The following is a 13,530-nucleotide window of genomic DNA, read 5'->3' as shown; positions in this document are numbered from 1 at the left end:
TTCAGATGTTCCGGCCTCAAGTTCACTAATCCTATCTTCTGCTTCTTAAAATCTGACATTGTAGGTTTACGTTGTTTTTTTCATCTCTTCTACTGTGCCTTTCATTCCCATAAGTTCTGTGATTTGTTTTTTTGACTTTTGATTTCTTTTTGCCTTCTTTATATCCTCCCTCAATCCACTGAGTTGATATTTGATGAGGTTTTCCATGTCTGTTTGAACCTTCTGAATTAATTGTTTCAACTCCTGTATATCATTTGAATTGTTGGTTTGTTCCTTTGACTGAGCCATATCTTCAATTTTCGTAGTGTTTTTCATTATTTTTTGCTGGCGTCTAGGCATTTAATTACCTTAATTAGCTTATTCTGGAGAATGTTTTCACTCCTTTTACCTAGGATTTTTTTGCTGTATGTATTTGTTGTCTATCTGTTCTTTGACATTCAGTTCAGCCTTTTCTGGACCACTAGCTTAGGTTATGCTAAACAGAGCACAATTTTTCAGTTCTTGTTTTCTTGTTTCTTGCCCCACCTGTGTGGTGCCTTGCCACCACCCTTAGGAGGGCCTATTTAGGTAGTATAGACCCCAGCAGATTTTTCCAGACCAAACTGGCCTCCTGTCAGGAGGAAATAGTCACCTGCCATCAATTTTCCCTGAGGGTGAGACCCAGCAGGTTGAAAGACTTTTCTGTGAAGTCCGTGGACTTTGTGATTTTCCTGTCCTGCCCAGTATGTGGCGCTTGTCTGCCTGCGGGTCCTACCTGCATAAGATGATGTGGCATCTTTAACTTTGGCAGACTCCTCCTGCTGGGGGCATGGTCGAGACAGAGGAGAGTTGTAGGCTGGCTTTAATCACTTAAAATTTCCAAGCCCTGGGGTCTGAATTCCTTGAGGGAGGGAATCCACCTAAGCTGGGCCCCACCCCTCCCCTGGGGAAGGCACAGACTCCAGACAAGCTCTCAAACAAGCTTTTTTCTCCCTATGCCTGGGCAATTGCAGCCTGAGAAGCCCTGCCACTGTATCCAAAAGCAGTCAAGCCTTTTAGAAATACAGCCACAAAAAAGAAAGAGAAAAATTCTTCTCAGAACAGGACCTCTGTTCCTCAGGTTTCCCAATCAAGAGCATAAGTTGGTATGTTGCTTTGTGTACCTTCAGATCCTATGTGCCCCCTCCTTTCCTTCAGGGCCGAGACCCTTTCAAGTATTATGTGCTATCTGATCCAAAAAACCTGTTTCTTTTTTTTCTTTTTTCTTTTTCTGTCAGCCCTGTCCCCTTGGAACCAGGGTAAAAATCAGCAGCCTCAGCTTTGACCAGGTTCAGCTGATCTAGGGCCTATTTTTAGTAGTCAGAGTTTATTAATTAATTCTACAACTGGAGCTTAGTTGAGCTCAGCCCCTGCTGCTGGTAAAGTCCCTTTCCTTTCCCCTCTGGGAAGCAGCCTGTTGGGGAGGGGTGCCAGCCACCGCGGCTTGGGGCACTCGCGGTTCTGGGGGTGCTTGCAACCGTTCCAGCTGGTCCAGACTGGTGTACGCTGTGTGTCCAGTCACTTACGTGGCTCCAGCATTTGTTCTGTACTGTTTCTGGCTATTTAGTCGCTGTTCTGGAGGACAAACTAAATCCCACATCTCACTAAGCACCATGTTGGCACTCTGTCCTACCCTAACATTTTGATATTGTTTTCCTTTCAGTAATCAATAAGGGCTTCCTTCCTCTAAGATGCGTGATTATAAACTTCCATCTTCTATCTGCCTTTACACATTCAGAGCCATTTCCCCTTATATCAAGGCTTAACGTATTCACTCCATCTAAACTAACTTGGCACCCTCTGCATAAAACCTATCCCTGGGCCACGGTGGCTCAGCAGGCAAGAATGCTTGCCTGCCATGCCAGAGGACCCGGGTTCAATTCCTGGTGCTTGCCCATGTAAAAAGAAAAAAAACCTATCCCTATCTCTGATTCATCCTAGAGGCTACTCTTCCCTAATAGAAAGCATTTTTCTGAAATTAAAAAAAAAAAAAAATCCATATACCATTTCTAGCTCTTTTCTTTCTGTAAAATCTCCTATGCACATGAGATAAGAATTTTTATCTCACCACTCACTCAAAGAACTCTCTACATGTTATATACTTTAAACTGAATGAGCATCCTAACATATTTTTGTTTGTCTGAAACAAACAGAAGTGTATAATGATAATTTTCTCAAGTAAAGATTATAATAATGTGTACATAAGAAAAAGCTGACTGTCTTTTCTTCATGACTTATGGACTAAAAGATACTTCATAGGACATGGATCATGCCTCTTACTTCCTTTGTAATTTCTCCCTATCTATTTTAGTGTTCTTCTGCTTACAACAAACTGAAAACTTCCTTACCCCAAGTCAACTGAAATCAACTGTGGGATCTGCAAGCAATAACTGCCTAAGATTCTCTCTCAATACTCCAAGCCAAAGTTTTTCTACCTACCTCATCTTTGCTTGTATATTCTACTATTTCTGTGCATAGGTTGCTGCATTTGATCGTTCCCAGGTTCTGCTGGTTGCTCTTCCGATTACAAGAATCTTTGTACAGCATGTATGGGGTACCTGTCTCTGTTTGAGACTCAATGATGGCATACCAAAGCTGCTGAGCTTTCACAACTTTGCGGACACGACCCTGTCTCTCATAACTGAAAGGCAAGGATAATATTATTTTAATATTTATTTTCTAAGAAAATCTTTATTGCAGATAATTTGAAGAAATGACCCTAAAATAAAAAAAAATTATTCAAACTCTTATGTTCTAATACGTTCACTAAGGGAAGAAAAAAAGGAATATAATATTCGTTTTACTCTGACAGCTTTAGACCCCTTCAAATATACCCCAATCCCACTAAGTCAACAGTACATTTCACACACACACACAAAAGGTACAGAACCTAAAGGAGCCAAATTTCCTAATATTGTGCTGATATTTAATAAATTAATGAAATATGTGTCCTAGTTTTTCATGATACCTATGTGCAATATAAAGCATAACATTTCATTAAATGTACTGTATGTCAGAGCAAAATAATAACCTGTTAGTCATCACTGTAATTTTTATAAGAATCTGTCATAAGCAATCTATCACAAGTTTTAAAAAAGAAAAGGGTAGGCACCAAAATGTGGTAAAGAGAGCAAACCTGACCTAAATTAAAATATTAATCACATCTTCTCCTATATGCTCCCAACGATTCCTAAAGACTGGCTATTTGCTGATATAATATGCACTCCCCAAATAAGAGAAACACTTGGTCAAAACATTATTAGACTTTCATATTTTCCCCATACCTTTCATATAGCTTCTCAAATTCCTCTCCCCAAACCTCATCCAGACCAGGACACTCATTTGGACACATCAAAGACCAGTCCTACAAGGGAAGAAAAGTAGCACCCTCAAGAAACTTTAAATAACCAACCACAGTCCATGAAAAACACTGCAAAGGAAATTTGCTATGAAAATAATTTTAGGCTCAGGTCCAAACATCTAATTCTGCCTGTGTGTACATGACGCCTTAAGCATTCAAGTCAGATAGCATCTACCTTAAAGAAGAAAATGCAAAGGGGAAGAAATGGCATCTCTTAACTTTCTCAGAATGACTTTCATGGCATTTCTTAACTTTCTCAAAATGACTTCCATGGCACCACTCATAGGTGGGTTCTTCCTAAGCATGATTTATGTTGACTAAAGAAGAGAAAGTTCATAAGAATCAAGTCAGGATTATTAACAGGTACCTAACTCTCACCTGATTAGTCTCCACTCGCTTCATAAAGAGATCTGGAATCCAAAGCGCAAAGAAAAGGTCCCTGGCACGCTGCTCTTCCTTTCCTGTGTTCTTCTTTAAATCGAGGAATTCAAAGATGTCTAAATGCCAAGGCTCCAGGTAAATAGCAAATGCTCCAGGTCGCTAATGGTAAATAAATCATTATTCTTTTCAGAATCAGAATGAAAAAAGGAAACTTTATATTTTCCAAAGCATTTTTTTGATGTTTGATCTTAACAAATTAAATGAGATAATATAAATAAAAATAATATAAAAAATATAAATTAGTACAGTAATATATTCCTTACAATTCAAGGAGTAAGGAAGAACAATTGACCTAAAGTAAACGTGGAATAAGAAATTACTTGTCTAAAGCAACACAATGAACTAGAGGTAGAGTCTCCTCTTCACTAGTCTAGCTTACTTTATACTATAATATACTATAATATGTATGTAAAGTCCAAAGAAAATGGCTTTAACTTTGACAATATAAACCGTGCTCTTTATTAAAGGTCAATAGATATGCTCTGTCTCATCAAGATCCCACAGTTTTTTTTTTAGTCCGTATCAAAAGTAAATTCATAAACTAGCAGGTGATTAGTATGCCTATGTATCCCTAAGAGGGAGACTCAAGTTGTAAACTATCCTGCTGCTGATGAAACCGGGCTGTTTACTTTTCCCTTGCAAAACAGGGAAGATTTTCTGTTGGCTTTTTAAAAGAAAAACTTAGAACACTTATTACAACCCCTTTTAGAGGTGGGGGGGATTGAATGCAAAAGTGTATGAGGAACCTTTTAGGAATAATGGTAATGTTCTATATCTCGGTTGGGGTAGTGTTTATATGGGTGAATACATTTGTTAAAACTCATCAACTGTATACTTAAAGTGTGTGCACTTCTAAGTAAATTATGTTACCTCATAAAATAGATTTTAAAAGTGAAAAAAACAAGCAAAAAGCTCAGAATTTAGACACTATATCCGATTTAATCATCTCATTATAAGCATACATGGCTAATGAGAAACAATAGAACATACCTTATTCCCACCTTGATCCACATATCGTGCTGTATTATTATATACTCTCAGCATTGGCACAAGGCCATTAGAATTACCATTAGTCTGAAAGAGAGAGAAAATAAAAGTATCAAAGGAGAGAGAAGGGACTCAGCAAGGAAAGAGAACAAAATGGCCCAATACTGAACAAATGACTCTATCCCAATCTTTCATCAAAATAGGTACCTAATTTCTAGATAGCAATCTACATAGTTTTACCCACTCTCATCTGTGCCTCTGTTTTGAAAACATAATCATGTCTAATATAAAACCAATAAAATGTTGAATTAATTACCATTATGCACAGAACTGTTTCATGGTATCTCTAATTTTCAATGAGATACAACAATTATAATCATAGGGTCCTAAATCAGGGTAGTTAAATTTAAACTCTACACTTGTTAAAGATCAGTAAATAAATCTTATAAAGAAGATCATATGAATATGGATCTATCTATCTATATATACAGATCTATACAGAGTGAAAATAAAATAGTAAAAACACTACTACCATGTCTTTTTCCCAAAAGAATTCAAAGCAACTTACAATAAGAAATACAGGATATGGATATATCAAGACAATAAATAAGGCAAACAGATTTTGCAGCAATATATGGATTCTAGAATGAGATCAAGAAAATTAAGACTTCTAAGGCTGGAAGATATCAAATTCTTTAAAAAATCCATCTAACCCCAAGGCAAATCTTTAAACAATCTAGAAAATAAGTGAGCAATGACTCACTCAACAATTGTGTGAAACACCTCATAAACTTGTTTCCTTCTGACTCTGTCAGTGTATGTTAACTTTATCCTATAGGGTTAGAAATTTTCTTCACCCTGTGGATGAGGAAACAAACTCAGAGATATAAAATAACTTGCTGTAGGCCTGATTTAGTGGAGACAGGATTTAAATCCAGATTTTACCAGAATCATTATCTTGACCTTTGATAATGATGATGAATAGTTAACTAGCACACATGTGCCTTTCAACCATAAGGCTGACTGCTTATGAACTTTAAATTTCCCAGTCCATACTTTTTTATTTTTTGGGCATGGGCAGGCTCTGGGAATTGAACCCGGATCTCTGGCATGGCAGGCAAGAACTCTGCCACTGAGCCACTGTTGCCTGCCCCCAGTCTTTCTGAAAGTCATACAACAGAAGCTTACCCCAGCAATGTAGCTCCCAGTAGCTCGAATACAACTCACAGCAACACCAATTCCCCCCGCAGACTTGGAAATCAGTGCACATTGCTTTAGGGTGTCATAAATGCCTTCGATGCTATCATCTTTCATACTCAGAAGGAAACAGCTACAGAGGGAGAAAAGTCACAACTCAGAGCAAGGAAATGAAATCAAGCAGAATCATAAAACAATTATACAATAAAAGATAGTAAGTTAGACAAATAAAAGATTTTAAGTTTACAAAGCTCTGTGGTGTTTTTAGAAGGAAACAAAAACCTTTTTTCCTGGTTTTGACAATAAAGCATTTCAAAATGAGATTTTAAAATCATCTTGCTGCCTACCCTTCAGGATAAGCCAAGGAGAAAGACTTACATATGTCTTAAATATTAGTTCACATTTTCACCAGACTGCAAATGTGCAATTATCACATTTCCCTCCTGCAAATTCTTAAGTCTCTTCAACTCGTAAGCAAACCAAATAAATGAAAATATCTATGAAAAATGAAACATCTACCCAATGGTCTACCAATTCTTTGGTATGTCTACCAAAATATAACTCCCTGTACCTATGCTTTTAATCTCATCCTGCTCCTCACCTCAGGGACCTTGATATATGAACTGTCCCTTCACTGTCTTGAATATTTAACCACTCAAATGGATTCTATTCACTGACATTTTCTGTTAAATATTCAGACATTCAGACAGATACAGAGAATATTACAAATAATTTGAACTTCCCAACTACCTCAAAAACTAGACATTACAAATATGGCCTAATTGCAACCCCCTACCAACTTCCAAGCATTTCTACTTTCTTTTAGCATCTCTACTTGCTCTGTGTAAATATTCTACATTTCAAAACTTTCTTGTAGCATATGTATTTATCCTTCTGCAACTTCCTTTTAACTCAATGTTGTATTACAGAGATCCTTCCTATTGATCCTTGTAGCTTTATTTTCACTGCTGTGAGGTAATCCATTGTATGAATATACCAATATATTTATCCACTCTCCTGATGATGGATATTTGGGTTATTTTCCATATTGCTGAGAAAATTCTTGAACATGTCTTCTTCTGCCTATGTCCAAGGGTTTCTGTAGGGTATAAATCTTGGAGGGGAATTACTGGGTCAAAAAATATGCACACATTCTACTTTACTAAAGATTATCCAAAGTGGATAGACAAGTCCATACTTCATATAACAATGACAGCTCTCTGTGCTCTACATTCTTGTCAACATTCGGTGTTATCACTTCCACTTTTACCAATCTGATAGATACAAAGTATCCCATTATGATGATAATTTTCATTTTCTTAATTATTAGCCAAGTTTATAATTATCTCATTTATTAGTCAATCAAATATCTTCTACAAATTGTTTATATCATCTGCCCATGTTTCTACTTAGTTTTGCGTCTTTTTCTTATAATCTCTTGTTAATATGCTTTGCAGTGATCTTCCCCAGCCTGAAACTTGGTTTTTCACTTTGTTTTTGGTTTACAGAAGCTTTTTAATTTTAATGTAGCAAATTTTGTCATTTTTTCCTATATAAAAAGTACTTTAGTTTTTATATCTTATTTTAAGAAATCCTTCACTATACTGAGGTCATATATACCCTCTTACCAAGATGTAAGCTGAAGTGTTGAGTCATTATGTCTGCAACTTGATTTCAAATTATTCCGTGAAAAAATATTTTTTAATTTTAAAAATTAAAAAAAAAAATTTAAGTATAACAAAATGTTAGCAATTTTCCATTCTAGGCGGAGGTGGGTGTATAAGTGTTCACTGTTCTCTTCTTTGAACTTTCTTAGGTGTTTGAAATTTTTCATAATAAAAAATTGGGAGGAAAATAGATATTTTTCATGTATGCTCTTTTAAAAGATTTTACTTTCACATTTAGAAATTTTTCTTGAATTTATCTCTGAATATGGCATAAAGAAGAGAAATCTAATTACAATTTTTCCATACTGATAATCAATTTTCCTAGCACCATTTCCCCAATGAAATGCATTGACACCTTAGTTATATGTCAAGTCCCCATGTTTCTGGACTCTCAAGTAAATACAACACTATCTTAGTTACCATAGTTTTATACTAGTCTTGAAATCTAGTAAGGCTTTTTCTTCAAAACTACCTTGGTTTCCCGTGGCTGCTATAACAAATTACCAGAAACATGGTAGCTTAAAACAACAGATGCTCACCTTCCATGCAGGAGACCTAAGTTCGATTCCCAGACCAAAACCAACAACAACAACAAATATTTTAAAAGAATTAAAAAAAAAAAGATATTTATTCTCTCAAAGTTTTGGAGACCAGAAGTTCAACATCAGTTTCACTTTGCTGGAGTTAGGGATACTCCCTCAAGAGGCTCTAGAAGAGAATCCATTTCTTGCCTCCTCCAGCTTCTAGTGGCCACCAGCATTCCTTTGCTTGCAGCTGCATCACTCCAATCTCTCCCTCCATCTTCACACTGCCTTCTCTTCCATGTATATCAAATCTCCCTCTGCCTCTCTCTTAAAAGGACACTTCTGATTGGATTTAGGGACCAATTGTATAATCCAGAATAGCCTCCCCATTAATCACACCTGCTAAGACCACTTTTCCTGACAAGGTAACAGTTACAGGTTCCAAGAACGAGGGAGCTAATATCTTTAAGTGGCTATTAGCCTACTATACAGTTCTTATGCTCCAGCTTTTCAAAATGATTTTAGAATCAGCCTACTGAGATTCTGATTGGAATTACACTGAATATACAGATTAATTGAAGAAAACTGCTATCTTTACAACATTGAATCCATTTATGAATATAAAATCAGTTTCCATTTATTTTTATTGTTCTATCATGTTTTAGAATTCTCTCCTTAAAAGTCTTACAGATTTTTTTTATTAGGTTTATTCCTGAATATCTTCCAGTATTGCTGTATAAATGGTATGTTGTTAAAACTTAATTTTCTAACAATTAAAATATAGACACACAACTGAGTGATTTATATCAGTTTTATATCCAGATACCTTCCTGAAACCTCTTTTGAATTCTAATCATTTATCTGTAGGGTGTCTTGTGTTTTCTATGTACACGATCGTATCATCTGTCAATCAACTCAGTTTTGTTCCTTCATTCCCTAATTTTTTTTGTTTCTCTTTCTTATTTTATGATGTTGGCTAAGGTCTCTACCAATATGCTGAATAGAAGAAGTGATAGAGCTAAGATTTTTGGTGGCAATCTTTCAACAAATTAAAGAAGCTACTTCTATATCTATTTTGCTAAAGTTTTTTATTGTGAAAGAGTATTAAATTGTACACAATATTAATGCAATGAATTATATTTATACAATTTTTTCATGGCACCATATCCTTGAATTCCTTCGATAAACCCCACTTAGAAATGGCATAATATATTACTTTACAAAATACTAAACTCATCCATTATTCCCTTTCTCAGTGAATGTCATTACTTTATTAATCCTGTAACTATACCAATAAACCCAGGAACCACACTTCATCCATATCCAAACCTCCTAAATTTTATTTAACCTCCTAAATATATCTTTAATCTATTTTACCTCTCACAAGCTCTACTTTCACTATCCTCTTCTGAACTACCATAATCTCTTACTTAGGATAATAAACTAGTCTCTTACTTACTAGCTCTCAGTATTGACTTTTTTCTTATCAGCAGTATTGAGAAAATAATTCACATATAATTCACCTATTTAAGGTGTACAGTTCAATAGCTCTAATATATTTACAGAATTGTACAACCATCAGGACAATCAATTTTAGAACATTTTAATGATCAGCATTTGCCTCTCCAATAAAATTATCACACTGCAGCTACAGCTCATGCCAAAATGCAAATTTCATCTAATCAGAGCAGGCAGTGATCAAATTAATTTAAAAGTGATGAACAAACTACCTAGTCTCTTCAGGACAAGGTTTATTTCCCTAGTAAAAACCATTTCAAGAACATTAGAAAATAACCATAGATGGATACCTAGAAAGTTGTGGGCGGTTAGTGCCAGCATTGAAGAGAGTAGGAGAGGCATGAGTAAACCACTTCTCAGAGAGTAGGTTGTATGTTTCAATAGCAGCATCAATGTCTTCTTTATGAATCCCCACAGACACCCTCATCAACATATGTTGTGGTCGTTCAGCCACTATAAACAAAAGAGGAATTTCACATGATGGGACATATCAGAAAATACAAGCTGAAACACATACTTATAGTGAAGAGGCAAGAAAGACCCCTGGACTGACCAAAGCCCATGTGCTGCTGTATCCCTGCTTCCAGCACCTATGTTCACTGCCATAGCCTCCAAAACCAAGAGAAAGGCTAAAGAGGATGCTGAAGGAGATAAAGTCAAGGTCAAAGACAAACCACAGAGAAGACTGCAAGGTTATCTGCTAAGCCTACTCTTCCAAAGACAGAACCCAGGCCTAAAAAAAACCCCTGCAAAGAAGGGAGAAAGTACCCAAAGAGAAAAAGGGGAAAGCTGATACTAGCAAGGATGGGAATGACCTTGCAGAAAATGGAGATGCCAAAAGAGACCAGGCACAGAAAGCTAATGGTGCTAGGAATGCCAAGTGAAGTGTGTACATTTTTGATAACTGTGTACTTCTGGTGACTGTTCAGTTTGAAATACTATCTTTTATCAAGTTTTATAAAAATGCAGAATTTCGTTTTACTTTTTTTTTTTAAGCTATGTTTCTTAGCACATAATACTTCATTGTTGTTTTTTGGAGAAGGGGCAAATGGCACTAATAGAATGTCTCCAAAGCTGGATTAACATGGGAGAAAACACCTTCCTCCTCTAGTTTTGAGACTTCATCTTTATTCCCAGGATATTGGATTCCCTGACATTGATACATATTAGCCACCTTGGCACAAATGCCTTGTGGTATGGAAAAACTAAAATTCGTTTTTATGTCCTCACTTCCTCCTCTCCTTCTCAGCCTTCAGCATGGACTTCCCTGAAATCTGTTGGAACCTGACCCAAAAAACTACCAGAATATCAGGCAATCCGGACCTTCCAGTGATGCACCTAAGATGGCATCCTGCAAAAGAGCAATAGGTTCTTGTTTATGGATCTTCAAACTGATAATTCTGCCATTTTCATTTCATTTCCTGAAAATCAGGATCAGCTCGTGTAAAGCTGTCAAACAACATGCTAAATGTGAAATGTCAACCCTCACTCTAAACTTCCCCTGTTCAAAGCATCAAATGAAGATTTAATTGGGTTTTAATAGTGGCTTTCTGATTTTGGTAGCCCATTAAAGAAGGGAGTTTGAAAGTTGTTGTAAACTATTAATGATTGTTTGCCCATGTCCTGCCTGAAATATCATGACTGTTTATGAAAAGTACCTTTAATAAAGCTGGATACAGTTTGAAAAAAAGAAGGTATAATAAAAAAAATTAGAAAAACTTTAAACCAATGAAGGAGGACAACTGTTCATAAACTAAACATAAAGCTCAAAATGTTATATTACATTTTAAATAGAAATGATAACGCTAATAGCTCAAAGCTCTATATTCAATACAACAAACAGAAAATGTGCACCAAGCATGTTCACTTTTACCTTTTCCATTGATCTTCAATAAATAGGACCTCTCCAGTGTCTACAAAGAACAAAATAACCAAAAACTTTTCAGAGCAGTTATTCAAACAGTGGCTATATCAATCACAATAAGGCGATCTGTTTAAACATTTTCAGATTTTATATAATTTTAAGTGAAAAAAAAAAAGGACATTTACTATTATTCACTTTGGAACATTATCATTTGACTGTTTTGTATTGGAAAAGATTGCACAAAAATTTCCAGAAAAAGCCAGCTTTATACACATTAAAAACGAAGCTATAGTAGTCGTCATCAACATTATCATCATCATCATCATAGGTGACACTTATAAAGTGCTTCCAACAGGCTAGTCACTGACCTAAGCCACACAAACACACACATTTAATCCTCCCACAAGAACCCTATGAAATTTTATTACTATTATTCACATTCTAAAGATGAAGAAACTAAAGCACAGAGAAATGAAATGCCTGCAAGTGAGTGAAAGAGCAGGAATTTGAATCCAGATGGTATCATACCAACATTCATACTCTCAATCATTACACTATCTATCAACACAAAAGTATCTAGGAAAACAGTGGGCACATAGTAGGGATTCAATAAATAGACGTTTCATAAATAGTAGAATGTGGAATAATTCTGGCAAATTTTCTATCTGTATATTTCCTTAGGTAATCCAAGAAGAAATATTTGGAAAATTGAAAAACTACAAATACATAGGTTTTCTTTACCTTAATTCAAACTACCAACAACATCCCAATCCCACTCCCAGTTTCAACACAAGCCAACAACCCATTGCCTTTATAACTGTATTACTAAAACATGAACAAAATTCTATACTTCCCAATTTAAGGAAAAATTCTCATTTATTTGAAACTCATGATTTACCTTAAAGCCAAAGTAGTTATAAGAGAAATCTCGGTCATAAATAATAGCAGAATTCAGGCGCTGATAGGGAAAGAAAAGAACCCATAGTTAAAATTATTAGAAAATCTACTTTCAACTAGACTTATTTTCATAAAATCTGGTATCTATTTTTGAACTATATCTCAAGAACTAAATAGATATAATATGCAAAATGTTAAGTATTATTGCTGTTTGGAACAAAAATCCACACCTAACCTTAAGACAAAGAAACAGTATACAAATTGAATATCCTAATAAGGTTTAAAACATGCATATTAAAACAAGAGAACACTCAGATATAAGTTGTGTGATTAAATTTGATTTTTGCAAAATTTCCCTATTACATTTATAGTACATCTCAAATGAAAGAGGGAAAGAACATGAGACTATATTCTCATCCTTAAACATGTTTTTTGATTAGCTGTTGAGTCACAAGTATTGGTACCAAATCCATACTAATACATATTTTTATTTTAAGATTTAGCCCATTTTAAACTACATATAACAATATATATGATGAACAGTGACAGAAGGGAGGGTTACAATAATTCTAAGGCTTTTCAAGACATATGATCCTTTAAAAGTTTTTAAACAAGCTTGTGTCAGCAACTTTTATAGCAGACTTAGTCAATGCTAAGGAGTGTTTGTAGGATATAAAGTCATTTAGAGGAAAACAAAAGCAATTAGTTACAAAAAATCATTCTGGATAGAGAAAATGGAGCCAGTTTTTTAAATATGAAAAGTATTTCTGCATAATGACCCATGCCCAAGAAACAGAAAAATTTACATCAAGCCCTGCTTTCCCTTTCTCTAAGTTTTTAAAGGCATTTTTACTGTCAAAGGGAGGGCCTGGCATAAATAGTAGAGAATTAAAGTGTCTATCAATATTTTATCTTTTAGACACAGGTTTTGCTGTACTTTTTATTTTTGTCTTTAACCTGTCTTCAAGATTATACATATAACAATACACAAACTACTGAATTTTGTCTTAGTATATTAGGCATCAGACACATAGTTTGAGAGATAGTCAACTAATC

At 35.3% G+C, this 13,530-nt stretch overlaps 1 protein-coding gene across 1 annotated transcript in view; it reads right to left on the bottom strand.

Annotated features, from left to right (window-relative positions):
- Positions 1 to 13,530, bottom strand: part of RRM1 (ribonucleotide reductase catalytic subunit M1) — a 48,452-nt gene that overhangs the window by 15,814 nt on the left and 19,108 nt on the right. Inside the window, exons 5-12 of the mRNA XM_077113752.1 lie at positions 12,476 to 12,535; positions 11,587 to 11,626; positions 10,004 to 10,166; positions 5,996 to 6,137; positions 4,811 to 4,894; positions 3,758 to 3,919; positions 3,303 to 3,382; positions 2,458 to 2,659 (exon numbers count right to left, since the gene is read on the bottom strand). Coding sequence (XP_076969867.1) covers positions 2,458 to 2,659; positions 3,303 to 3,382; positions 3,758 to 3,919; positions 4,811 to 4,894; positions 5,996 to 6,137; positions 10,004 to 10,166; positions 11,587 to 11,626; positions 12,476 to 12,535 — 933 coding nt within the window. The remainder of the gene's footprint in view (positions 1 to 2,457; positions 2,660 to 3,302; positions 3,383 to 3,757; positions 3,920 to 4,810; positions 4,895 to 5,995; positions 6,138 to 10,003; positions 10,167 to 11,586; positions 11,627 to 12,475; positions 12,536 to 13,530) is intronic.

This window comes from Tamandua tetradactyla, chromosome 8, assembly GCF_023851605.1.
Source record: "Tamandua tetradactyla isolate mTamTet1 chromosome 8, mTamTet1.pri, whole genome shotgun sequence".
Lineage (NCBI taxonomy): Eukaryota > Metazoa > Chordata > Mammalia > Pilosa > Myrmecophagidae > Tamandua > Tamandua tetradactyla.
Note: the sequence above shows the minus strand (reverse complement) of the source record. Positions and strands in the feature narration are given on the sequence as shown.